General features: G+C 42.3%; 1 protein-coding gene across 1 annotated transcript in view; it reads right to left on the reverse strand.

Moving 5' to 3' along the window:
* Nucleotides 1-27,591, reverse strand: part of Ccdc146 (coiled-coil domain containing 146) — a 124,835-nt gene that overhangs the window by 8,951 nt on the left and 88,293 nt on the right. Inside the window, exons 5-15 of the mRNA XM_021163157.2 lie at nucleotides 22,286-22,343; nucleotides 20,565-20,741; nucleotides 18,947-19,020; nucleotides 17,372-17,599; nucleotides 16,176-16,362; nucleotides 8,503-8,598; nucleotides 7,518-7,688; nucleotides 4,455-4,543; nucleotides 4,193-4,357; nucleotides 2,044-2,268; nucleotides 226-454 (exon numbers count right to left, since the gene is read on the reverse strand). Coding sequence (XP_021018816.1) covers nucleotides 226-454; nucleotides 2,044-2,268; nucleotides 4,193-4,357; nucleotides 4,455-4,543; nucleotides 7,518-7,688; nucleotides 8,503-8,598; nucleotides 16,176-16,362; nucleotides 17,372-17,599; nucleotides 18,947-19,020; nucleotides 20,565-20,741; nucleotides 22,286-22,343 — 1,699 coding nt within the window. The remainder of the gene's footprint in view (nucleotides 1-225; nucleotides 455-2,043; nucleotides 2,269-4,192; nucleotides 4,358-4,454; nucleotides 4,544-7,517; nucleotides 7,689-8,502; nucleotides 8,599-16,175; nucleotides 16,363-17,371; nucleotides 17,600-18,946; nucleotides 19,021-20,564; nucleotides 20,742-22,285; nucleotides 22,344-27,591) is intronic.

A 27,591-nucleotide genomic window follows, 5' to 3' on the forward strand; every position in this document is an offset into this window, starting at 1 on the left:
AGGGAGAGGGAGAGGGAGAGGGAGAGGGAGAGGGAGAGGGAAGCTCAGATTCTCAAAACTCCATCCTGGAGCAACATTCAAATCCATCTTCAAACACAATAACAAGGAAGTTATCACCAGCAGTGCAGCTTGGCTCCCATTCAAGAGCCCATTTCCACTATAAACTCCAAGGGGCCAGGAGCCAAGCCAATGGCCTGAGGAAATGTCCCCTGACTGCTCACCCACCTGAATCTGGATCACAGCCAGGTCGGCGTCCAGGGACTTCTTGATTGGCACTAGTTTCCGTGTCACAGAAATCTGCCTTTGCTTCTCGGCAACCCTCAGTTTTAGGAATCGGATTTTTTCTTCCAGAATGTGGATTTCAACATCCTGATGAAGTTTTATCTTCTCTTGGACATTCACTTTTTCGTAAAAAATGCACACTTCTTCTTCCCGCTCAATCAGCTGAACACCACTGTGGTCAAATTCAGAGCAGGAGTCTAAGTGGGTTGTTGAGGCCACTGTTTCTTAGTCACCGTAGTTCCCTCTGGCTTTGGGCTCATGGCATACAGAACAGAATTCCAGAGGATAGTGATACGTTCTAATAGCTTGGTCTATTAAGGTCCAAATACTGGGTCTTCCATGGGGACAAGAGGGGTTGGCATCTCTAATCTAAGGCTAGCTGTGCAGCAGGCTGGCCACAGTGGCCTTGGTAAGCCCCAAAGGTTTCCCTGGGGTAGGGAGGTCACTCCCAACATGTGAACAAAGCAAAACTCAAGCCCAATCTGCAGATCTTTTCTTGGGTCAGACTTGCCAGGCAAGGGCAGAAGCTGCTGGGCAGGAGTCTAGGAATGTGACTCTGGAGAGAGTCGCCAGGCATAGGGATCTCTGAAAAGTGACATTTCTGATGCTTGTTGCCCTGTAACCTGCCCTCTGTCACCATGCTGACAGCCACAGTGGAAAGGCCCCTCCTTGAGAGGAAGCCACAGGATAGAAACAAAGTGAGGTTTTGTTCCTCCAGTACCTTTGGTCAAACCCAGGCCTCGGAACACTCTATTTGCCTGCAAACTTCTGCTTGTGCCAGGAGCCAGCTAGGCTTTGTTTTTGCATTTTAAACCAGAAAGAGCATTCAGCAGTCCTTTGAAAGAGTTCTGTTTGAAGAACTTAAGTTCTTAGAGATCTCCCCACACTACCTGTACATACCTTGCTGTAACTGCTACCTTTAATTTTTCTGACTCTCTCTCTTCCCTCCAATGGTGCACATGCAGTTAGTTGTCCCTGGCTAACCTCAGTGCTCTCTTCACCTTCTTTCTTTATGCTTTATTCTACCAAAGCTTCTTCTTCTTATCAGAGTCCCTTGCTAACAAGAGCAGCACCAATGCTTCATCTGTCCCTCGGGACCCAGCACACTTGACAAAATTTGAATGACTTCAGCATTCCCGCATCTCACCTACCAATTTCTCAGAATACAAGCAACTGAGTTGGTGGGGGCGGGGAGAGGGTATTAAAGAGTAATATCCTGTTTGTGGCTGCTTGCAGCTTAGAAGAAATATGTCAGTCCTCTATGCCTTAGTTAATCGTGGGGAAAATGAACTATGAGAATGGGTTGATAAAGCCAAGTCTGCTCAGATGGAGCGAGGTTACAGAGAGTGACTCACAGCAGTTGATGCAGAAGGAATTCAGTGTGAGCCTAGAGTACTGGTTGTCAACCTGTGGGATGGGACCCCCATTGGGTCACAGATCAGATATTTACATTATGATCCATAACAGTAGCAAAATTATGAAGTAGCAGCGGAATAATAATAATTTTGTGGCTGGGGAGTCAGCACACCTGAGGAGCTGTATATAAACGGTCTGCAGCATTAGGAAGGTTGAGAACCACTCTCCTAGCGCTTCAGAGACGACTTTGCTCTTCAACTGCCCCAACCTCCCTGCTATTTCCCTTCCACAGGCAGCCTGTCTTGTCTTCATGGGAAACCCACAGCTCCCTGCAAAGGGTAAAGAACATGGCTACCTCTCAGGAGGGTCCCGGGCACTCAACCCAGCCACATTTGCGACCCTTACCTTTCGTTCCGCCGCTGAACGGCCTTCTCATACTTCTTGCGCAGCTGCACCATCTCCTCTTCGATCACGGTGATCATGCTGGCCAGCCTGTCCATGCTGGTCAGCTGGGCCTCCTTCTTCTCCTTCATTTCCTGGAGTTTAGCAGTGATTTTGCACACATCGTTCTGCATGCTCTCCTTGATGGTCACGTTGTTGGAATGCTTTAGCATGGCGTTTTGTAGCTTTCTTTTAAAATAATGGCACAGTGGGGAAGATCATTACTTTCTTCAAGAGTACTGAGATGTCTGAAGAGCAATGCTCACCCAGGACCTCACAGGACACACCTTCTCTGTTGTGGGATCCTTCCTCTAGCCAGGTGACCAATACTGTCATTGTGTCAACCACTGTGTCACATTTGTTTGTGAAAAGGTCTCTTTCTGCTCTGTCACCTCAGGAGACTGAGATCTGAGGACAGAGGTGCTTCTGTTGATAATGCCTATGGGATCTGCAGACTCACATGGGTCAGGTTGGATGATATCATGTGGCATTCTAATTTCCTTTTGGGTAAGAATCTGACTAGGAAATTTCCCTTTTCAATCGTGCTTTTTAATCAGGGTATTTGATATTATGTTTATCGAAGTCATCTGGGCAATGATGGCTAACAGAAAAATCTAGTTATGTAGTCTCAGCAAATCAGGAACCAAGTAGGTGGAAGATTCCAGTGGATCTTGGCATGTGGTAAACAATATATTTCCAAGACTACAATTTCTCAGGTGTTATTTCTGATGTTATTACATAGACAAACTCGTTTGTCATTATTGTGTAGTAACAAAAAGTTCTACACACTAACGAGGAGGATTATAAAGAAAGTCCTGAGAGATAGAGTATCTCGCCCAAGGTCTTACAGACAGAGACGGACAGAGCTTCGGCTTGAGTCTCCATATGCACATCACGTGCCTTAAACCTACAACCAGGGGATGCTATCCAAGAAGTGATTTGTCTCCTAACTTCAAATGCAGATATCAGATTTATACTTCATTTCTCGATCGAGCAATGAAAGTCAGCAGTTCATCATTAGTAAAAATAGTTTTATATTAAGTTTTGCATTCATTAAAAACTGTGACTACTAGATAGAGAACAGGAAGCATGCTCAGACACCTAGGTTGTTACCTGAGAAGCAAGGTGGAGCAGGTAGTTTTGTCTACATGACTTTGTGCTCCTGGACGGGTGCACACGATCCAAGATAGCGAATAGAAAACACACACACACACACACACACACACACACACAAGCACACACACTTGTGCACCTTGGCTAACTCAATGACTGGTCACTCCTAAATCTTCCCAGGCCCAGCCACGGAAGTGGCCACTTACCTTAAAACTCACATGGTTGGCCTTTTTTTCCTGCTGCTACTGTATCCCCTTCTTCTCTTCCTAGTCCGCCCTGCCCTCCACCCCCTACCCCTGTCCCCAATTCTCCCTGCATCCTATTCCACTCCCACAATTTTCAGTATCTTGCCCCTCAGTCATTGGCTACTGGCAACTTTATTGATAGATCAAAAACCAATTGATGGCAAGGACCTTCAGTGTCAGCAAACGCAGATTTCCGGTTAAATCAAGGCTTCCCAACCGCCCTCTACAGCAAGGTATTTCCCGAGCTCTGAAGACTCCCAGGATAGTCTGGAGTGCCAGAGACACAGAAGACAGGGCTTTAGAAGGACGCAAGCTTCAGAGAACCGTGGACTTGGCTTGGCCTAGCTGTCTTGGAAGGCACGTGTCATAGGTTTTTCTGGTTAGAGCCCACAGCTCCGGGGGTATAGCATGCCTTCCTGTTCCTGAGTGGCCATGCACTCGCTCTGGCAGTAAACAAACATTCTGTGTGTCTCCGTCTGTTCCTTTAAGGTCAAGGAAGCAGGGAAGCTTGACAGGACAACTGATCTTAGGCATTAATATTAAATATTCTCTAAAGTTTGCAAATGTCATTGTAGCCTGGCAACTACAATTGTATAGATCCTGGAAATTGCCACTAGATTTTGTTTCTGATAAATGTATAAAACATCTGATTGGTCTAAATCAGATTGTCACAACCTCAGTGTTGCCGTGGCCCCTCCAGCTGGCCTATCAGGTAACCTGATCCCTTAAGCAAGCAGGGGGCTTATGACTCCTACCGTTCTTGAGAGACAGCGCTGTTCCTTAAGATTTCCAGCTCATTTAATGACATTTTGAGTCTTTCTTTTATCTCATTTACTTTCTGATGAGCTTTGTGAAGTAGGTTTACAAATTTGTTTCTTTCATTTCTAATTGTATCATACAAGCTGGCAAATTCTCTGAGTCTGAAAACATGAGATGGTTTTTGAAAATTAAAAAGCAAGTAACACTTTTCCCCAAATAACTAAATCGTGATTTTTTTTTTTACCAAATTCTTTTTACCTCCTATGAATTTCATGCTTTCTCTTCTTGTATAGCCTGATTTCAAGGTCCTTTGATTTGATTTCCTTAACAATCTCACTATATCTTCGCTGAAATGTAAAAATTCACGTGAGAAATAAAACAAACAAACAAACAAAAAACCCTAACAACAACCAGAAAGCTAGGTGTTAACGGTTCACGTCTGTAATGCCAGCATTTGGGAAACCGAGGAAGTGGGGTTGAAATGAATTCAGGATCAGCCTGCAATACATAGTAAGACCCTATCTCACCCTATCAAAACCACCACCACCAAAAGCCACGAGATGAGACTGAGCTCCACTCCATCCCATCTGTCAGTTCTTAGTTTGTTGTTGTATAGATGAGGAGAACAGGAGATTCCTAAGCGCCCCCTGGCCAGCGGGAGTGATTCCCATCACCTAGGACAAGGGGATACTTAAGATTTCAGAAGGACTGGAGAGGACGAGAGAGTCCACACAGACAGGGTGGATAACTGGGAGAGGACTACTGAGGAGGAGTGACTGTAGCCTGCACTGCCCAGCCAGTCGAGCACTGTGCTTACAGAGGGCAATGAAGAGGACTTACAGGAAGTTTGACAAACATCATGACCTGGACCCTCTGGCATTTTGTGAGAGACTGAGGCAGTGTTTTAAAGTGTAATTCTGTCCATTTGTTTGGACGTGTGTTTTCCTTTATAATGGGCATCATACTGAGACTAGCTGTAAAACTGTACATAAATATATTAAAAAGAAAGCAGTTATACCTTCAAAAGTCACATATATATATATATATGTATAATATATACATACTTATATATACATATGTATGTATATATAGTACTTTCAACACTTTATACTAGTAGGTACTAGTGATGCTCTTTAGATAGAAACTGCCTAGTGGGTTGGAGATTGAGTGTCTGCTGGCAGAACTCCAGGGAGAGAGTAGTTTCAGTCACCCTCCATTAGGGGCAGACAGAGCAAAATCATTTGTCCTTGTTCTGTCAAGTCAGTGTGGATACACCGTGATTTTATTTTGTATAACTTTCAGTGAAAATGGGGGTCTCCAGCTAACCTGCAGGTTACATGCAAAGAAGGAAGCTGGTGTAAGATAAAGCGTCATCTATACTGTCTTGGACCTACATGGTCTTGAGTGTGACAACAGTGTGAATCTCAATCCCAGCCACCTTATATCTTTTAAAAAAAAAGAGATGTAGGTATGATATAAAATAATAAGATTCAATGCCTTCTTGTGGAAATACAGCTAACTACAAATAATGTTTCATAGAGTAATTCCCAATAATGAAGTACACAAGAGACAAACTTTCCCTTATGATTTCCATACTTCAAAAGGGAGAACTGTCTTATGTTTTAGTATGAACTAGCCCATTCAGTAACGAAATTCAGCCTATGTGGATTAGTCACACACAGATAACATAAGGCTCAGTAAGCCGGAGCTGTTAGAACGTGACTGCTTTGTAAAACAGACCAGCTCTTTTCTTGGAATAACAAAGTATACCTCTGGTAGATCTAACATTTTGGAAAAGAAAAGAGGGGAAGTTTTCTAACGAGGAAATCTCACAGGGGTGGACTCTTCCCAGCCAACAGTCAGTGCTTCTGAAAACAGTGCTCTAGACTGACCCCAGTCCAACCCCCGACTTTGGTGGCAATGACCTTCTCAAACCTTAGCTGCTCTCCTCAACCCTCCTCCACTCTTCAGAGCAGATCCTGGGATGAAGCAGTAGCTAAGAGCATCCTGGGAGACTATGGTCTTTCTCATCTATTTTCTGTGAGCCCAATTATCCATGGCTCCACAGGGCTTTTGTAATGACACCAGACTGTCTACGGTGGGTTGTGTGACCCTCACCATCTGCCCTCGACTGCTCGGCTTCATCTGGCCTCTGTTCTCTGAGATTCTCACTTCTCAGGTGTGAGTGTGTCTAATTAAACAGTGAAAGTGGTGAGAAGAGCTGGGGATCTGTGTGGCTAATGATTTCTCCTCTGTTCTTTGCTATAGAATCTATTTCATCCTTGTGCCCATCAGTGCTGTGTAGGTGTGAGCTCTTTCTGGGGAGTGAGAAAATCCCATCCCCTTGTAGGCACTCAGAGCAAGAACAAAGATCACACTTATACATGGCCCATACCTAGGTCACTTGACAAGTGCATGAGGTCTGCTTTAGTAATATCTCATATCATATTTTTAAAAAATTATTATAATTTTTTGAAACACAATCTCACTGTGTCTTTTGAGCTAGACTTTCACTGGCTGTCGTCCTGTGTCAACTGCCTCTTGATTACCCGTCGCACATACATCAAGAGAACAAAGCTTGCACAGGCAAGCCTCTAGCATTGAAATATATCTCAGCCTTCATTTACTTTTAACAAAGAACCTCTAGACACAATCCTGTGGCATAACTGAGTCTAGTTTTAAAATTTTAGTTACTTCTGTGGGTGTGTGCATGTGTGCGTGTATGTGTGCATACACTCGCGTGTGTATGTGCTTGCTTTATGATGTTGTTCGTGGCATTTTGTAGGAGTCTGAGGAAATCCTGGGATGAAGCAGTAGCTAAGAGCATCCTGCATTGGTCTGTATGATTTCACCTGATGACCCTGTAAATGCTCTGCTCCCAGGTTGTCTAGAAGCAAGTCACAGTGAAATTTGTGGCTCTGTGACTTACAGATTCTCTCTGTGGCCTGTGCACCTGGCAGCCATGGTCACTAGAGACACTTACACCATTCTTATTGAAGTTGCCATCTTTCAGAGCTCTTATCACTGTGATTCTTTTTGTTGGTTTTTAACCTCTAGACTGGTAACTATTGATAACTGAAGGTTGTGGGTTGTTTTGTTTTGTTGTTGGGTTTTTTTTGTTTTGTTTGTTTGTTTGTTTGTTTTTGGTTTGGTTTGGTTTTCTAGGATATGACTGAGTGTCCTTTAGAGAAAATTTAATTTATGGTCACTGAATTTGAAGGAAATGTGGAATTATCACTTTCTAATTAGTGATGCATTAAAGTGAGGGTCCCTTGAACTCATGTAGTAATTAGTGGGTGGCCACACAAGGCAGTTAGTTACCTGGGCTTTCAGGAAATCCTTAGCCTTTTGTTCTTTCTCATCTATTTTGATCTGAGTCATTCGCCCGAGGTTGAACACCAGCTCCCGCAAGCTTTCTTGCTCCTTTAGAAGTTTGTTCTCCTGTGCAATCTGCTGCTCCACTAACTTGGCCTCAGCTTCTGACAGAGATTTCTTTTGAGAAGCAAAGGATTAGAATTTGCTTTCTGAAGAAACCCAGCAAGGTCGGCACAGAGCACGGCCTCGTCCTTTTGTGTTTATTAAGAGACCGAGCTCCAAGTTTTCCTTTACTTTATGAAGGGTGGGCACTAGAGGGGTAGTACCACCGACCTTCTCCTTGCTGTGCTTTTAAACGACTAGGAGAAGTTTAAAATTATGTTTTAAAAATACCTCAACGGTAGCTCGACTGACAAAAGTTTGGAATTTGAGAACAGACATTGATGAAGCACGGTTGACTTTTAATGCCATCAAACAGCCTTTTATCTGAGAAATCCTTACAGCCTGGCCTCACAGCCTGGCCTCACAGCCTGGGAAGGCTTGTCCTCTCAAGCACATCCTTTTCTTTTCTTAGAAAACAAAAACCAGTGGCGGAATGAACTTGGAGGTGAGGGTGGTGTGTGTACACTCACCTATAGCACTTGGCTAGCACGCTTGAACATTGCATTCAACCCTTAGTAAACGTCCCCATAAAAGAACAAAACACAAAACCAGAAAACCAGGCCCATTATAAGTGGGGCTCTAACATCAGATTTTTACTCTAAATATTAATGCACATACTTATATATGTTCTTATAAATATGAATGGGTTCCACTATGGCATTTCCATATACATGTATATCATTATTTGATACTTTCTGCCTTCCCAACCCCATCGCCCCGCATCTGCTTCCTGCCCCCTAGGTATTCTTCTTTTGATGTGGTTTTCTGGAGCATTTCTGAGACACAACTTCATTCTCCATTCTGAGGTAAAAGTGTGACTGATACTAACCTGTTGAGCCAGATTTCTCTTAGCTAGATCCACCTCCTTGTGGAGCTCTTTCCTTCGTTCAGGCAATGTGAGGTATTCTTTTGGGATAGCTTCCATCTGGAAATCAAAATTTAAAATAGGTGCTATTATGGAAACAGCCTCTGGAGTCAACCCCATTACATACATATTAAAAATGGCAGGCAAATCATGATTCCTAATCTTATAGAGATTTTCTACTCTGGCTGTGCTTTATAAAATCAAAGCAAAGTATAATATGAAGATCTACCAAAATTACATGATTCATTAGCTGCAAATGCTATAACCTTTATAAATAAATCTTAATATCTAACATGTATTAACCATTGCCTAAATTTGTTGCAGGGATCCGAGGGCCTGGATGCACAATCTTATTCATCCACCACACTGGCAGGAGGCACCCAGGGGTCTGGGAAGGAGAAAGGCATACTTCCTTCCTTCCTTCCTGGGGCAGGTGCACGCCCACACTGTCAGCCAAGGAGCCTGTGATCTTTCTAGCACACCCTGCTGCCTCTTGAGTTCATGATTCTGGAACAGAGGAGCCTGCATGTGATGGACCATTTATGGGAGAGTATTATAATTACCAAGTCTGCATTTACTTAGGAAACTATGCCAAACAAAGCCAGTCCTTGGCTAACGATGAGTATGACTCACTACTTCAATGTGATAGTTTGATGAGTAAATTAAAATTCTTTCTTTTTTGTTTGTTTGTTTGTTTGAGACAGTTTCAGTCCTGGCTGTCCTGGAACTCACTCTGTAGACCAGGCTGACCTTGAACTCAGAAATCTGCCTGCCTCTGCCTCCCAAGTGCTGGGATTAAAGGTGTGCGCCACCACGCCTAGTTTAAAATTCTTTAAAGAAAAAGCTCCTTAATCTTTTCGTTGTTGAGATCTACATTTTTGCCGTTATAGTTTTTGTTTGTTGTGTTAGTTTGTATTTCTGTCCTGTGTTAAAATACTTGGGGGAAAGTATTTGATAAGGAATCCCATAGTAGCTAATGAGGGAAGGCAGGCATCCAAGGCTGTGGAAGGGTCACCCTGGGGTGATAATGGCCTACTTGACTACTTTGGACCCAATTATGAAAGAAAGCAAACGACTTGATGTGGCTCTTTTCCTCTGGTGACAACATTCTTCAAGTCACCAGGGTTGTACCCAAGCCAGTATGCACAACTGGGAAAGATCCTGCTTGGTGGTTTAACAGGATCTTTGGGTGCCCTGGTCATCATCTATAACTCAGTGCTTCTCCAGCACCACCATCTGTGCCCTCAGGTGCCCAGTACTTCCTGATTCTCATGGCTTCATCTACAATGGACAGCTGTCATGAAGCACAAATATGGTCTTGTGAAATTCATACAATAATATAAACTCTCATGTTTCTAATGAACAGATGAATGCAATGCAAAGCAAAGCAAAGCAAAACAAAGGGGAAACTAGTGTAGCCTTGAATAATTAGGAAGACTGCATGGGCAAAATGAGATGCCCATGAGGAAGAGCTCGTGTGTGTGTGTGTGTGTGTGTGTGTGTGTGTGTGTGTGCACTGAAGTTTTAGTACTTGGGGGTGGCAATGCTCTCTCCCAAACCATAGGCCATCTAGCAAAAACTCAAGTGTCAGGTATGGGAAACCTTTTGAGTTGCTGATGAGAGGAGTCCAAGAGATTCTACCCCCAAAACTATATAGGCCATTGTTGTTGTCCTTGATTGCCTTTCAGAGAAAGAAGGCAAGACCCGATTGCTGACCACATACACTTCAGACACAGGACTTGGAGGAACTGAGCTGGAAGCCTCCACCCCAAGAACTAGCTCTCATAGTAACAAAAGGAGCTGCCAAGGGAGAAAAGCAATCAATAGTCGTACGCAGCTGTAATGCCTGTGAACCACAACCACCAGAAGGTCAAGGTATTCTGAAAGGTACAATAGTGGCCTATATCCTGGGGTGGTCACTTAAGACCCTCAATAGGAGGGAATTCATGCCTGTTTCATGACTACTCATGACTGATGAGGTCACCGACCCCAGAGGAAAACCTATGCCACCTCTTTCCTAAGCCAGGATAATTTCTAACTGCACACTAAACACTTGCCATGATAGCCACGGAGAAGTGTGGCTCTCACCCTCACCAAGAAGCTCCTTTGTACAGCAGAGAGCATCATGGAAGGCTGCAGCTGGCCAGACTGCAGTGAGCAACCAAGTGAGAGGTGGCCAGGCCCAGCCAATAGATACATCTGCAACAGAACACTCCGCTGAGACTCAGGGGGAGAAGCCAGAAAGACTGTGAAAGCCAGAGAACCAGGAATCTGAAACACTGGGACTTCCAAAAAGATTTTTGAAAAGAAGACATAAAATAGAGGGAGGGGGAGGATTGAGGAGGGGTAGATCTGGGGGAGCTGGAGGAGAAAGTTGGGATGAATACAATTAGAATATGTGGCAAATCCTCAAAGAAATACTATAAACATTATATTTATAAAAGAAAGTCAGCCAAGCTGGTCATCACTTTCTTGTGGAATGGTCGTCTTGTGACCATTGAGAAGAAATACAGTAAAGATGGCCAAGAGAGAGCTAAAATAATTCTGAGCCTTTTTGTGATGTGAAATTACTTGATGTACCCATATCCAGACTTTTTATTATATGAACAAAATGTTCTCTTGTTTAGGAGAGTTACACTAGTTTTCTGTTACTCACTGAAACCAAGCTGCAAACCTAATTGCTGTCTTTTGAAAGGAAATCTTCTAACGGTCATCTCCAAAACATGTTAAAGGTCATGCTGAAGTCTCCACTGAAGTGTCAGAAAAATAGCTTCTCAATTTTGGGATCAAAGATGATGTCAAACACTTATGATTAACTTTGAGCCCCAAATTGCATCTGTCCCCAAGTTTTATATGATTGTGTATGTTTAATTCTTAGATTTGGTTTTTATTTCATGTTTAAAGTGTATTCATTGTACCCATACAGTAGACCTACATAAAATAATAAAAATCTTTCCTGCTCCACCTTTGCTACCAGTGTTGCTCCCTAGAAGGTTCTGTTAATGGCTGGGCAATGTTCTTACAGATATTTTCAATGCATGAGAAACAAGTCAAACTGTTGTAAAAGTTAGGATGTTAGACATCGTTCTTTTGCAGTAAACATCCCAGTTGAGACTAGTGAATCTCAGCATACAGTGTAATCATTGGATATTTATCTGAAACCTTCTTAACATTTTTTGAGACTCTGTTTTGAATTTGTGGGAGGGTCTATCAGTAAATCAGAGGCCACAGGGAATCCGATAACTAAATTAAGGCTAAAGACTAGCTGGACCTTCGTGTTCACCACTGCTCTCCTTTCTGGATTGAATGTAAGTATGAAAAGTCCAGTGGAAGGGATTGGTCTGATGGTCCTTGTTTCTGATTATTGTGTGCTCTGGGTAGTGGCCAATGAATGGGTTATTGGGTCCAAGAAGAACTTAACTGCTACTGACACTGTAGTAGTAGGGCTTGAAGTCAGTAAGAGGTTCTAATGTATTTACATTTGAGTTTTATAGCCTATGGGTGCTCTTTTGAATTTAATGGGTAGTTGTATCATTATATAAATAGCTTTTAATTTTTAAGAACCCAACAACTTGAGTATTCCACTGCAACCCCCACTTAGTCCAGAGCCTTTCCTCATGTTTTGTGTGTAATCAGATCAATGTCATGAAAAGCCTTGTCACTGGCAGACTGTTCTCAATCAGCTTTATAGTGTTCTGCTCATAGTTTATTGGAGGGCAGAATCCAATGAGAACAAGACAAACAAACAAACAAACAAAGAAAAACACAAATTACAGAATCCAGGAAAAGGTAATTTGAAGAAAATAAATGACTTTTGTGAGATACCAGAAGACAGGAAATGCTACAGAAAAAGAGCTGGAGCTGGGCTTGGGGAACTCTGACTGGCAATCTCAGCACTCGGGAGGCAGACACAGGAGGATCACTAGTTTTGAAACTAGGTCTGACTACATAGTGAATGTTTCAAAAACAAAAACCAAAAACAAAACAAAAAACTGCAGAAAAGAAACCTTCAGGCTAGAGTTATAGTTTACCATGTGAAATGCTTGTCTGGTGTGTGTGAAGCCCTAAACTCAATCCCAGGTGCTGAGAACACAACAACAACAACAACAACAACAACAACAACAACAAGAAGACAAAGAGTTTATGGGAAGGTTTGTTATGATAGCAGGATGAAAGAGAAGAACCAGGAGGAAAAGTTGAGGTGATCGGGCTTGTAGCAAATCAAAATGACAAAAATGAATTTAAAAAAAGAAAAAGAAAAGGCCCAACATTTACATAAGAGGGCCCTGGGAAACACATAATAGAGAAAAATGGAGGTGATTAAATTAAAGACATAGTTCAAGACAATTGAAGAACTGAGTCTCTGACAAGAGTAAAGATAAAGGACTTACTTGTAAGACTATCGTTGCAAAATTTAAAAATTCTGGAGGTAACAAAAAGAGCCTATGAGCTCCAGCATGGGAAAGAAAAGGGTTAAAGCAAAGGCCAAAGAATCATGACATCAAACTCTCTTTAATAGAGACTCAACAATCTAGAAGACATCTGCTCAGTGCCTTAGGCTGAGGGCAGTCATTTCTGACCTAAGATTCCACATCCACTTAAATATTAATTATGTATGCTGATAGTGATGGGAAGATAGTTTTCCATTATTTTCTGACAAACATGTCATTTTCAACCTTCATTTTCTCAAGACACGACTAGAAATCACCCCCCCCCCGACACACACACACAGGCAGGGAGTGATCCAAGAGAGGAAAAGAAATGCATGTAATAAGAGATCCAATAAAGAGGAGAGTATGGGACACCGCAGAGGTGATACAGTAAGGGCTCCAAGATGAGTGTGGACAGGAAGTACTTAAAAAAGGAAACTAGTCTGGAACAGGCCAGAGGCTGCAGTAGAGAGACAGCCATCTGGTATATCAGACAGAGCGGGCCTGCCACTTGCAGCTGGGCTTTGTTATTTTTGTTCAACATCATCAATTTCACAGAACTTGAAGACAAAGCCATTCTGTGATTTTACTAGAATGAAATGAAAGCAAAACCACTCCATAATTGTGTTTGAATACAAACCAAAATATGAACATTTCCCAAGCCACAAAAATGTTATACCTTCTCTACTTACAACCTTCTCTACCAACTACAGCTTTCTGCCATCTAGTCTTTTCTCTTTTGATTACTATGATCTGTTAATACAGTCAAGCAGAATTACTCTCATCTTCTGGCAACATGTAAACTCATGACAGAGTCTCTTTCCTTAAACTCTCTCCCCAACACATACCAGAAGCCCAAAGGCTGTAAGCCCTTCCCAGTGCCCTCTACTGAGACTTCTACAGTTTGTTCACTTTTGTTGAAATGTGAAATAACTCAACTTATTCAGCTCTTGGGGTGTGTCCCTTTGGCTGCTAGAAGTCAGTGGCAACAATTAGAAGCCATTTCTTCAAAAAACTAAATGAATAGATTGTCAAATGTGCATTTAATTCTTGAGGAAATGTGTGCAGTTGAGCAGAGTTTGGAGTTAAATTAGTGATCACAGGGAAAACATGCAAACGAGAGTCAGGATGTTCATGATGTCTCAGAAATGTACAACTTGTAACAGAGTGCAATATTTGGTATATGGAGGGGCAAAAAAGCCCAAATCAAACAAAAACAAAACAAACCCAACCATGTGATATAGATATGGACCAAAAAGAGAGTCATATTCTTGTCTTCTACAGTAAAAATTATAAAATCATTTGTCAAAACTGATTCTACATCCAATTAAACATTTTTTAATCTATGCTTCTCATGAGGAGAAAATATTTTCTATAACACATTTTCTGAGACACAGTTGTTTTCTATCCTCATTTTCAGGGACCTACCAGAATTGAATTAAGAAGAGAACTTGATTAAAGCCAGGGCTTCTTTCCTTCCAAGTCTGTGTGTTCAGAGTTCTAATTTAACATTCTGATGTGTTGTGCTCTAGGCTAAGCAGTATCTTGTAATTAGTCAACCTTTCAATAAAAATAACTTGCAACGTGATATCAAAAGTGTGTTTAGAGGGATTAGACTTACAAAGGTAAGTAGAGTGAGAGTCTTTTAAGGCTCCATTTGGGAACAGGAAGAGTGTTAGTTTCCACTGGGCTCTACTAAGGCAAGGATGACTGTTCTACTCTTTCCAGTAAATCATTGAAAGGATAAGGACAGTGTAAACCCAACCAGTCAGTATCTAAAATGTGAAAACAACAACAGTGAACACTGGTGAATCTAAAAGAAGAAATAAAGGAGAGAAGATAGAATATAAGCATATGGAGCAAAGAAACTGCTGTTGTGTGGCCATAGTCCAAATCTACCTACAATTGCATTATATGTTAATATTTGAGCTAAACACAAGACTGAAAAGGTGTTATCTTCTCTGGCCAGACTGTAAGAGTATGTGCTGTATATGAGGTACACATAAATAAGGATACAGAGAGGCTGAAAGGAAATAGTACCAGAACGGGAGCTATGGACAGTTGTAAACTACCACGTAGGTACTGGGAATGAATTTCTTGTCCCCTGTCCTCTGAAAAGGAGCCAGTGTTCTTAATCACTGAGCTATCATCACTTGAGCCCAGTAACAAGACTTCTATGGTTCAGTATTCCTCCCACCTTACAGCACTTCCATTCCATAACATCCTTCCACAATTAGCACAGGCGATGGAAAGGGTCAGAAGGCCTCACACTGGCAACAAAATGCCTTGAGCTAAAAATGGCATGTCACTTCTTCCTACAATACACTGGCCTGACACAGTCATGTGACTTCTTAAATGCAAAGGACACAAGCAACGTAAACTTTCCATGAATCTAGGAGAAGAAAACCAGGTGCAGGTTAGGTTCAGACATGTCTACAAGAGTTGGCTGTTTACTTCCAAGGTCATGAACGTGCACAAGATCCTAAAACATGATAATTCTAAAGAGAATGGGTTCTGTGCAAATCGGCTGTCACATTTCAGAGACCTGACCCCATTTTCATCAAAGAATGTACCAACACAGCTTTCAGCATAAGGAGTCAGCCCTCTGAAGGACCCTCTGCCTTTCCATGAGCATGGGGTATGCACAGCAGGTACTGTCTGAAAGAAATGAGACTCCCAGGTAGCAAGGGCATACTCCTGGGAATGGAAGTAGTCAAATGATATCCTATTACTTCAAGCATCCTCTGACTAGAGTCTACTTTTGGTGGTACACAAAACTAGTCAGGCAGCTTGATACTGGGTCCTTTAGCTAGTAGTCCAGATGGCCAACTGACTACAGACATTTATGCAATCAGATCTGCTCCTTTACTGCCAGATCTGACTCTTTAAACCCTCCTGCATAGTATATACTAATACTGCATACAGGCCTATTGTCTAGGCTCTTTCCAAATTGGCTGGACTAATTATCCCTCTGCCAATCAAACAAAACAAAAAAACAAAACAAAACAAAAAAAAAATTGACTAGTCTTGGGCTAGAAAAAGATGTGGGAAATATTACAGGGTTATCAGCAGTCTAATGGGATAACACATCTTCAAATTGCTACCCCACTGTCCCTTTTTTTCTATTGATAGCAAAAGCACAACACTTTTACTTTCATAGAGAGCCCTGAGCTTAAACAAATGGAGATGTCGTGTTTTCATACCCACCTCTAGTAGAAGCCTTTGATTCATGGCTTGTGCCTGAGTGAGCGCATCCAAGGACACTTTCAGGAGCAGCTCTGTCTTCTTCAGATTCCGAAAATCTCGTTCTTTCTCTCTTTGCTTACGAGAAAGTTCATCATGGTAGTTTTGCTTGTCGATGAGGCAGTTCCGTAGATTGATATCCAAGATCCCTCTGTTCAGATCAAGTGTGAGGATCAAAGTGACTTGTCTTATACAGTTTTCTAAGCTTATCAAAGACAGCATGCTCAAGGTTATACACAGAACTTTTTTCAACCATAAACCGTAAGTGAAACCCAAATCAGCTACTTTTGTGTGTTGGTATCATTTAGAAGTATAATCTTATAAACTAAATGTAATGATAGGCTGGGGAGTCATGGGTTTCAAGTTTCCTTCCTTGAAATTTTACTTTAACATAAGAAATAAAGTAAAGGCCAGTGGTAGAGCAATTGCCTACCAGGGCAAAGTCCCAGGTTCAACCTCTAGCATTTAAGAAAAGTCAGGGGATAGTAGAGTCTATAGTTGGAAAAGGCTTGCCACACAAACATAGAATTTGAGCCCCCTATATCCATGTAACAAGCTGTAACTGATAGAACCCACTTGTATTCTGAGTGCTGGGGAGGCAGAGACAGCCAGATCTCTGGAGCTCACTAGCCAGTTAGCCTAGCCTAATCAGGGAGTCCAAGGTCCTAAGGAGAGGCTCTGTCTCAAAAGACAAGGTGGATGACACAGAGGTTGGCCTCTGATTTCTATGAGCTCATGAATACATGTGTATACCCCACCCACATATACACGGAGTCAGAAGTAAAATATTCCAGTATGGAATCACACCATGAAATCTCCCTCATCCAGAAAATGTTGGGATTATGTCAGAAATACTACTCACTGATTGGCAAAACTCTGAATTACATAGCATATTTCAGCAATATAGTTCCCCATAAACTTACAGTCAACAATAGATTTTATTCCTAAGTTCAGAACCATAGAATTGAGGAAATTTTAATTAAAGAATAGGAAAAATATTTCAAAGTGCTTTGATGGTACATTTAATTAATAGTTAAAAATTGATTTATAATTCTACAACTTGTTATTGAAACAGCATACAATCAATTGGTAATGTTTTGAATCTTTAAGACATCATTGATTAAAATTTAAATGACAGAATGTGCAGAAATATAAGCAACCTTTCAGCTAGCGAGGAGGCTTCGTTCTCTTTGGTTAGTTCCAATAGTTTAAGCAGTTGGCCATATTCTCGTTCTTTGACTTCTAGTAAGGTTCGCTTGCTCTCAACTTCCTTCATTATGTCATCCCTTTCTTCTGAAAGAGTGTTGACTTTGTTTTCAAGCTTCTTTAAAGAGTCACTTAGTTCTTTCAACTCGGATTCTAAGACAATATTTTTCTTCTCTGTTTCTCTGTAGGGAAGACACACAGAAGCAGAAGTAAGAGAGTTTATTTTGAGTTCATGCTGTCTCTACCTATTATCAGACAAAAATATACTAGTCACAAGTTTACTGAGCTTAGAAGGATGTAAAGGTCAAAGACAGGAAATACTTGGAGGTGTGATCGTTAACTTTCTTCATCAACTTGAATTGCATGGGAAGAGATTCTCAGTGAGGAATGATCTCCATTGGGTTGGCCAATGAGCTTGTCTGTGGGAGACTGTCTTAAGTAAATTGATGTGGGAAGACACAGCCCACTGTGTGTGGCACCATTCCTTAGGCAGGGAGATCCTAAATTGTATAAGAGGGAAGAGATCAAGCTGAGTACAAGCAAGCAGAAGCATATAAATTCTTTCCCATCTCTCTGCTCTTGACTGTGTGTGTCATGATTACTGTTGGAAATCCCTGCTTTGATATCCACTCGATGATGGACTGTGTTCTGGAAATGTAAGCTGAAATAAACTGCTTTCTTCCCTAAGTTGTTTTCTGTCAGTTGTTTTAATCACTTGAGAGAGAGAGAGAGAGAGAGAGAGAGAGAGAGAGAGAGAGAGAGAGAGAGGAGAGGGAGGGGAAGGGGAGGACAGCGGTGAAGGGAGAAGGAAAAGGAAAGGGAGAGGGGAGGGAGGGACAGGGGATAACTTCCTAGAATGCTCCTGAAAACAGGCATTTGCCCATTCTCTTTTCTCCTCAGATGGCACTCTGTCACCTGTGGTTTCTGCTCCCATTGTGACTAGCCTCCTGGACCAGACTCGACTCTGTTAACTTCCCTTCTGGTTACCTTGGGTTTTAGAATCACCACTGCTCCATTTTCCTGTATTCTTTTAAGAGCAGCTTCTAGAGTAATCATGTTATTTCTCAAGAATATTTTTATATGCACCAATCTTGTATTTCTTTTTGATCACTGAAATCCTGAGAGCTTCTCAGCAATCTTCATACCCAAGTCTGCTCTGACTGTCTGAGGTGACACCCAAGTCTGCTCTGGTTGTCTGAGGGTGAATCTATGCAAAGGGAGAAGTTGCCATCATTTGGGCTGCGGTTGCCTGAGCATCATTTGGGAGCATGAAATTCTAAGTTCAAATGGTTAATCCCCAGTCTTGATGATGTCATTGGTGGTCTCCATAGAAACAGAATTTATAAGTTGAAATAGAATTATTATCATTTGCTGTATTATTTTCTTTTAAAGAACATAAATCATAGAGCCCATATGGGACCAAGATCAGGTATTTTCAAGATTATAACTTGTAAATATTATAACATATACACACATTATTTGGGAGAGGTAGCCTAGGAGGGATTTAGAATAAAAATATTAAACCATACACTTTTTTGCGTGTCATTTTTTCTATCTCCTTTGTAATTTGTACAGGAACACTTTGATGGTGGACCACGTCATCCTGGTAAAGAAAAACAATCATGGTAAGTTGTGTAGTCAATTATGCAAGCAAATTGAATGAAAGAAAAATTAAATTTTGTAGAATTCTTACCATCCACCCTGTACACTTTATTTCCTCCAATATTCACACTGGCCTTATCAGGTCATTATAGTTGTTACCATCTCAAAAAGCAGATGACAGAGTAGGACAGCTACAGGTGCCCCTCTAAGATTCCCTCTTCTCTCATGTGAGAGAGGTGAAGGAAGTATGGAGGAGGCTGTGGCCAGTGGCTAGGTGATGTAATGATGTAATGATGTAGCCACATGGTCCTTGGCTCAGGCCTCGGTGGTTCAGTTAAAGATCTAGGGTTCTTTCTGGTGCCAGGCCAAGACTAGAGTTCTACAGCAGAAACAGTATCTAGCCCATCTTGTTTAGCTCTATCCCACCCCACTGTGAACCACATAGATTTCTCCTACATTAAGGGTCTTAGATACTGCTTCCAGGGAGCCCTGCCTCAGACTGTGAAAGAGACAAGAAAAACAAAAACCAACAACAAAAGAAACCAAACACATGGCCTACAGTTACACAGGTCATACGTGCAGGGCCAGGTTGGAAGCTAAACCTGTGGACCTTCATGATTTGCAAGCTGTATGCATTAGTGGAAAGTTCACTGTAGGCATTCCAGTAGGGGTGATGAAAGAGACCCTTCTTATCTGAGGTGCTCAGGAGATTGTGAGCTCTGGAACCACACATGAGTGTGAGAGCTAAACACCACACAGCACTGACAGGGTGAAGTGCTTCTCTGTGGGATCCTGCTTAATCCTGGAGCACATTCAGGCTTTACAGGGCTGAAGTTTGGCAATTTGAAGCCCCTCTTCAAGTAAAGAGCTACAACTGCTAACTTAGGTACAAGCCCTTGGAAGAGATTCCTAGATGCGATGTGTTGGAAGCTGAAGCTCTCTGGGCTCTTGGCAAAGGAGTCTCTTCTTAGTTCCTATACCCCAGATAAGATGGGTGTGTGGTAAGAGGGGAAAAGGTCAGAAACAATCATGAGTATTTTCTAGGCCAATGAGTTTTGGGAGTTGTTCTTTAAAGAACTTAAATTGTTTTGAGAATTATTATACATTTTTCAAAATAAAATTAATTGCAACTAATTGCTTCCTAAAACATTAATATATGCTCCTAGTCACTTTTACAGTAAAAGGGAGAGTGGGATCAAGCATACAAGTATAAGGCAATACAAACAGATACAAGAGGGATGGATATTCTCTGCCTTTCCAGAAATCGTGTGTGTTTGTGACCCTCACTGTAAATGTTGGTGGCCCATTTGCCAAGCTTAGGCCTGCAAATGATGACAGCTTTTGTGAGCTTACACATGTCTTTTCTGATCAAACACCCTCATGCCCTTTATAAATTCTCAAAATTCAAGTTGCATTTGACAGAGTCCTTTGCGTTTGTGTGACAGCTCCTTTGGTCACATAGAGTAGTAGCTAACTCTCCATCCCTGTGTTTTTATATCCACAAAGGCACCATGTTTAAACAGTCATGGATTGTCGACAACATACCTTCAAGCCAACCTGATATTCCATCAGTTCCTCCAGCTCCTTCTGCTCCTTCACTAATTGCTTCTGCTTGAACACCACATCTTCCCGCAAGTTTTTGATCTCCAGTCTCTTCTGGATCACCTCCTTGCGCAGTTCTTCAGTGCTTTCTTTCAGGAGCCTCGTCTTCTTCTCTATTTCCTTTAAGCGTCATGAGAATGGTCAGTTAGACAGTCCAGGTGAATGCTCACCTACTTTAAAATGGGACTAAAATCAATCGCATCCACTGTATCCACTGGACATGTTCTAAGACTCATGATTCCCAGGAAGTTCAGGGGAACTTATTATGCCTGATACATTCACCCACAGCATGCGATATACCATGTTAACTAAGCATGTGACGGTTTTGAAGTACTTTTTACAATTGAGTGCTTCATATTTTAAATGTTTTCTGTGTTAGTTTTTATTTCATACTAAAAAGCACTGTGAAAATGTACATTCTGTTTCCTTGTAGCTTTGAGATTTGACAAAGTCAAATGCAAATAATCTGAATATCTGTCTGGTGGTTAGCCTAAGTCATACACGGCAGCTAACTATGAGGAGGCTCGAATCTCCACACAGTAGTACCTCAGCATCCTCCGTCAGGCTCACAGGACACTTGGTTTCCTCTGCTTTATTATCTGCAGTGGGCTTGACTTACAGATAAACACCTTTTTTTATAAAGGTTCTATATTTTATTACTGGACAAACATCCTAATTTAAGACACAAAAAGTCTCCAGGTTTAAATGTTGAAATCCATCTAGTAGGACGGATTGATGACAATTCAGTATAAATCCTCAGTCTTGCCATTGTGTGAATTCTTACAGACCCAGCTTCGTTCTCCTCCAGTGTCTTCTCATAGAGTTGTACCTGATTTTGTTACCAGTTTTCATCCGGATCCACTGAGGAATAGGGCGATTTTGCATATGATAAACACCTTCTTATATTCAGAAGGGCTATCTGCTAATAATAGTCAAGTGGATAGATTAATTAGCCTGCTCTGAGTTTTTGTTGAGATTCCTATGTACTTCTGGAAGGAGTTAAAATAAGTTACCTAAGTCTGTAACTAAAATTCAAATTTAAATTGCCTTCTCTTCTTCTTTCTCTTCTCTTCTTCTCTTCTTCCCTCCTCTCCCCCCTCTCCTCTCCTCTTCTCTTCTTTGACTCTGTCTCTGTCTCTCTCTGTGTGTATGTATGTGTGTATGTGTGTTTGTCTGCCTGCCTTGCTGTTTTGGGTCCACATGAGGTCTCAGCTACTGCTGCAGTGCCACACCTGCCTGCCTTTTGCCATGAAAGCCTCTACTGACCTGTGTAACCATGGGCTCTAAAGTATATACTTTCTTTTACATGTTGCCTTGGTCATGGTGTGACAGTGATGTGTTGTCTTTATGAACCAGGTCTGAGAAGCTCAGAAAGTTCTGAGTGCAGTAGCAACAGAAGAGATGCTCTTAAGTGACAGGCACAGAAACTTATTTTCTTCTAGAAACAAAGCAGATACTGCTTTGTGACTAAGCACAGCCTCGAGTAGATGCCAGCACAGAAAGCCTATAGCATGCCTGGCTTGGGCCTACTCACAAGGATGTCCCTCTTCCTCGTGGCATCTGCAGTGACTGTGGATTATTGGTGCTTCAAATGTCTCAGGGTGTGCTATTATTTTTAAAGGGATTTTTGAATACAGCTGAATTTAATAAACTCTAATACTTACTCCTGGCTTAGGTATCTTCTCAAATTCCTTTAATATGATACTCTTTTCTTCTGTTAAGCTGCCAAAAGAAAATACCATGTTTGACAAAATGTACCAAAGAGTAAGCTGTTTCTGTCCAGCGCCTTCCTGTTTTCTCTCAGAGGGTTCCCAGGCTGTCTCCTCACATCCTAGTGCCCNCCCCCTCTCTCAGAGGGTTCCCAGGCTGTCTCCTCACATCCTAGTGCCCTCTCTCTCAGAGGGTTCCCAGGCTGTCTCCTCACATCCTAGTGCCCTCTCTCTCAGAGGATTCCCAGGCTGTCTCCTCACATCCTAGTGCCCTCTCTCTCAGAGGGTTCCCAGTCTGTCTCCTCACATCCTAGCTTCTCTCCGTGATGGCTCTGACGCTCTTTAGCCTTTAGGTGTTTCCTCCTGCCTACACTCCAGCAGCAGCATATGTTCGTACCTAATACGCCAGCTCTCTGGGCATGTTATTATAAGTGTCCTGGATCATGGGCATCCCTGTGGATTAGGACTCCTCCCAGGCAGGCTCTGGACCTTTTCCTGTCTACATGTTTCTGCCTCGAATTACGACTGGGGCCTTCCAAAGGCTCTGCCCTGCCTGACTTCACCCTTGCCCTGATAGTCAACCCTCCTTCAGTTCAGTGATTTTTAGCAACATGAACAAGATCCCATCAGTTTTCTGCTCAATAACATCTAGTCAAACCTGGACCAAGTTGAAACTCTGCATCATCTGCCTCTCCAGTCTTGCTGCTTGTCACATTTCCCTCTCGCCAACTTGGTCTTCCTGAATCTGTTCCAACCGCAGGCTCTCTGGCCTGCCCGGTTCCTCTGCCTGGCTTCCTCTGGATCATCCTCCTAACACAGTACTAACAATCCCCACCAGGCTTGTTTTATTCTTCCATGTGCGCTCCTCACTGCCTGGTATTTTGTCACGTGTTAGCTCTGCAAGGACAGAGACTTTGCTCTTTTTACACTGCGCCACCATTGCTAGAAGATAGTTGGCACTTGATAATTAGTAGCAGGAATATAGCGGATGGCTGAAGCTGGTTTGATTCCTATTTTCATTCTTTGAAATACATAATTTGTAAACTAAATAAAGAGTCACACAGAGAAATAGAGCTGCCGGAAGAATGACCCATTGCTTCATGTTATTTACATCTGAGTTGGGAAAGTACCATGGACATCATGAAGGGAAGACCCTGCAGATGTTCACAGCTGTGAATAAGGGTCATCCCAAGAGCTCCCACATTTTACATGACATTTGTATTCCTCAGGAATGGTATTACAGAGAAGCACCACTGAGAGACATAGAGCATTGGAGCAGAAGAAACTAAGCAGAGGCCCTGTGACAAACACACTTTATATCTGTCATATCCTTCCCTCTTCCTGAATACATAGGAAGGTTGCATTTTATAGCTTCCCTTGCATTTGGACTGGGGACAATGGAGGGTGATTGCCACCTGCCTTCCCAGCCACACCGAATGGAAACCACTTGGCAAGCACACAGGATGGGGGCTGTGCGACTTTCACTGAACTATGTCAGAACGGAGAAACACACTTTTCCCTTCCCCGCCCCCCTTTTTAAAGATAGGGCCACTCCCAACCAAAAAGCCTACACAGGCTGGTCCAAAGCCCCTGGCACATCTGTAGCAGAAGGCTGCCTTGTCTGACCTCAGTGGGAGAGGATGCGCCTGATCCTGTAGAGACTTGATGCTCCAGGGGTGGGGGATATCTAGGGAGGGCATCCCCTCAGAGGTGAAGAGGAGAGGGTGAGGGGAAGAACTCTTCAAGGGGGGACCAGGAGGGGGCAACAGTTGGGATATAAGTAAATAAAATAATTACATCATCATCATCATCATAACCCTAGCTGTTCTGGAACGTGCTACACAGGCCAGGCTGGTCTTGAACTCACAGAGACCCACCTGCCTCTGCCTTCTGAGTGCTGGGATTAAAGGTGTCCACCACCACACCAGGTCATAAAAAAATGTCACATTTCTCTACAGTCACAGTAAGATTTATGTACTATTGTTTCCTCATGGCACTGGAGCCTAACCTTTCTATTCCCCTTTCTGTTTCCAAAGTTCCAGTGACAAGCAATGACTTCCAAGTCAGCATCTCCAGCCTGGAACTTCTCTCAACTGGCAAGTTTTCACTTCTCAACTCTTGGTAGACAAAGCCAGACTTTTCCAGTGAGAGTCCATTTGTTCCCCTCTGAAGCCTCACACTTTCTGCCCCATCTCGTTTCCAAGTGCACAAGCTGGGGAGTTACTCTTGAGTCTTCTCCACTTCCTGCCTCTTTTGCTACTGTCCCATGCGATTCTCAGGTTCTCTCTCTTTACTCGCTCTGTTTTTCAGACAGAGTATTTTCTATTTATCTTGGAGTCACTGACTTTTCTTTCTTTCAATCTTCTGTTCACCCATCGGTTGATTGTTTAACTTTTCAGTTACTGTATTTCTCGGTTATAAAATCCCCACATGAACAACTTAGAAGTATTTGGCTGCATCTAAGACTGTGTTTTGGGGTTACTTTTGTAGTGAAAACCTGAATCAGCTGGAAACAAACAATATCGAGAGATGGTCTTCATAAGTTGCGGCTTCTGAGACTTCTGTTCTTCCGTTAGTCTTGATGTTTGGAGTTGTTTGTTGGTGTGTGCATGTAAAAGCTGCAGTGAGGTCTTTGTCACTTAACTCAGGAACCGCTAGCATGCAGGCTGACATCTGCTGTCTCTTAGGCAAGCTGAGCTCTCTTTGCCTGGTTCTTCATATGTGAAAAGTGTTGAATGGTTATGTAATGGGATTTTAGGCTTTACTCAGAGCCCATGAAAACAGTTGATATTTTGGCTTTAGTAGACATGGTTCAGTTCAGGTCAGGTCAAAAGATCCAGCCAATGCTGCTGGCAGCTATGGTTTTTAGACTGGTTTAATTTTCAGCACCTTTGCATGGCTATCTAGAGCTTTCCTGTTGGGACCTGGGGAGTTGACTGACCATTTAGCTAATTCTCAAAGTTTCTGCGGGCTGTGTGGGATCAGATCTACGAATGTGCAGCTTGAGGGTGAGCCAGGAAGTTCATGAGCAGCTCGTTTACATCCATGAGCTTTGTCTAACCCCTCATCAGGAAGCTCAAAAGAGTTGGATTTTTCTCTGTTGATCTTTAGGGTAAACTTGGAGGGTTTTATCAGAATCTAAGCAGCCTGGGAGAATTAAAACACCCAAGTCTACTTGGCTCTGACTTTCTGGGTGAAAGATGGAAAATAATTCCATCTAATATTGCTCTGCCTCTCCTAAGAAGGGCTGGAGTGGACAGGAAAAGCGCCTGCAAAGCTCACAGATCAGAGCCATTAGACTCACTCAAGCACTGACGACGCCTGATCACAGGACTATCTGACGCTTCCCCTTCTCCAACGATTCCACCCTCTGCTACAGTCTTATTATCGCAGCCCCTTCTCCATGCTATGCTGTGTCTGGTCAGCAAGAGAACACAGCCAGATTTAAAGCATCTAGAATCACTTAACTCTATGATGAGATTTGGGCCGGGTGGAGCATTGTGGTCATACTCAATCAAACAGATCCTACCAATTAGAAAGTCCAGGAACAAGGAGCCAGGGTAGACCTACATCTGTGCATCAGGTTTTATTCTAGCATATTTTCATTGGTAATGATGTACATTAATGATTATGATGCCTGTCACATGGAACCTCATATAAATGAGCACAGATTCAAGCTGAAGTTTTTCAGTTTTGAGTATTTACCACTTGGTCCTTAGACTTATCTTTCCCCTACACTGCTACACAGCACTTTGGGCATGCTGCCACCAGGGGGTGTTCGAGTGCTGCCAGCCATTGCTGATGAAGGAAACAATGGTAACATGAACCCAAGATAAGGGCTTGCAGTCTTCTCTTTAAATAGATACAAAATGGCGTTTTCTTTGAACAAACAGAATGGTTAGTTATCTAGGACTATGAAGGCCGGTTGTATTCCTATTAAGCAATTTCTCCTTTAAGAAACGGGGACTTTTACTTCCTTTAAAAGGTGCACTCTTCTATTCTCAAAGAATAACACTGTGTACCACGGGTAGTTATTCCATTCTTGCACGTATGCTTAGTAAAATTATATTAACTGCATATGCACGGTTGAGTTTATTTTTGTCGAAATTACATAATGTTTTCCTAGTTGCTAAACAGATCCCACAATTAGTAATTGAATAGTTATTCTCAGGGTTTTCTATTGGGAGGAGATACTATGATAAAATAATTCTAAGCATTATTTATCGCACACCAGGCCTATTGTATGCAGGAATCTACACACATTTCTACACTCCACAGTTTTGCAATGTTGTGCAAAAAAAAAAAAAAAAAAAAAAAACAGAGATAAGTACTTCCCCCCAGTACAGTCCTGGCTGTGACAGGTATGGGGACTCCAGAGTTGGTGCCAGGCACCTCGGGAATACAACCTGCTGAAAGACGACCAGCTTTTCAAAACTTCAGATGACATTCTATTTTTTACATTTATAAATAATGTCATAATGTTGACAGATTACATTTAACCTGTTTTACTTTTTTTTAGATTTTCATTTTTGCATGGCATTGCTGGGACAAGACTGGTTTTTGATATGGTAATACATGCCACATACTAGAGTACATGTTAACTCTTAACCTCATATTCAAATAACCCTTGTCCTCTCCTAACGTAACAAGCCTGCCTGGAGGCTACAATCACTAGTCACTGAAATCACCCAGACACCAGGACATCCCTGCACATGCCCAGCTTGAGGGTTGCTGCTCTCCGAGTCCATAGCGTGCTGGAGGTCACTGATTACCGCCTTGCTTCCCTAACTGACCAAGGCTTGTCAGAAAATGTCAGAGTTAGACCAAGAAACAAGTTGCACTGACTGCCCACATTTTAGGAACTACTGGAAACCAGGGAAACTCAAAAGGCAACAGGAAAGGGGAACATTGGAGAGAATATTGGAACCTTTATCAGAGAAAGCTTTTAGAAAAATAACAACTTCCTTGGTTGCAAAATAAGCTCCCTGCAGTATGATTTAACTACTTATTTATCTATATTTAAGTATGATCCCTAAACTAAAACTGTGTAACACAGATTAATTATTAACTAATCAAAACAATTTACTAACCATTAGCATCTATTAAAACGCTTATTCTGTGTGAAAACAGCTGTTGGGCCTGGTGGCCATGCCCTTAATTCTAGCACCTGGGAGGCAGAGGCAGAGGCAGAGGCAGAGGCAGAGGCAGAGGCAGAGGCAGAGGCAGAGGCAGAGGCAGAGGCAGAGGCAGAGGCAGAGGCA

The sequence above is a fragment of the Mus caroli genome, chromosome 5 (assembly GCF_900094665.2).
Source record: "Mus caroli chromosome 5, CAROLI_EIJ_v1.1, whole genome shotgun sequence".
In the NCBI taxonomy this organism is placed as follows: Eukaryota; Metazoa; Chordata; class Mammalia; order Rodentia; family Muridae; genus Mus; species Mus caroli.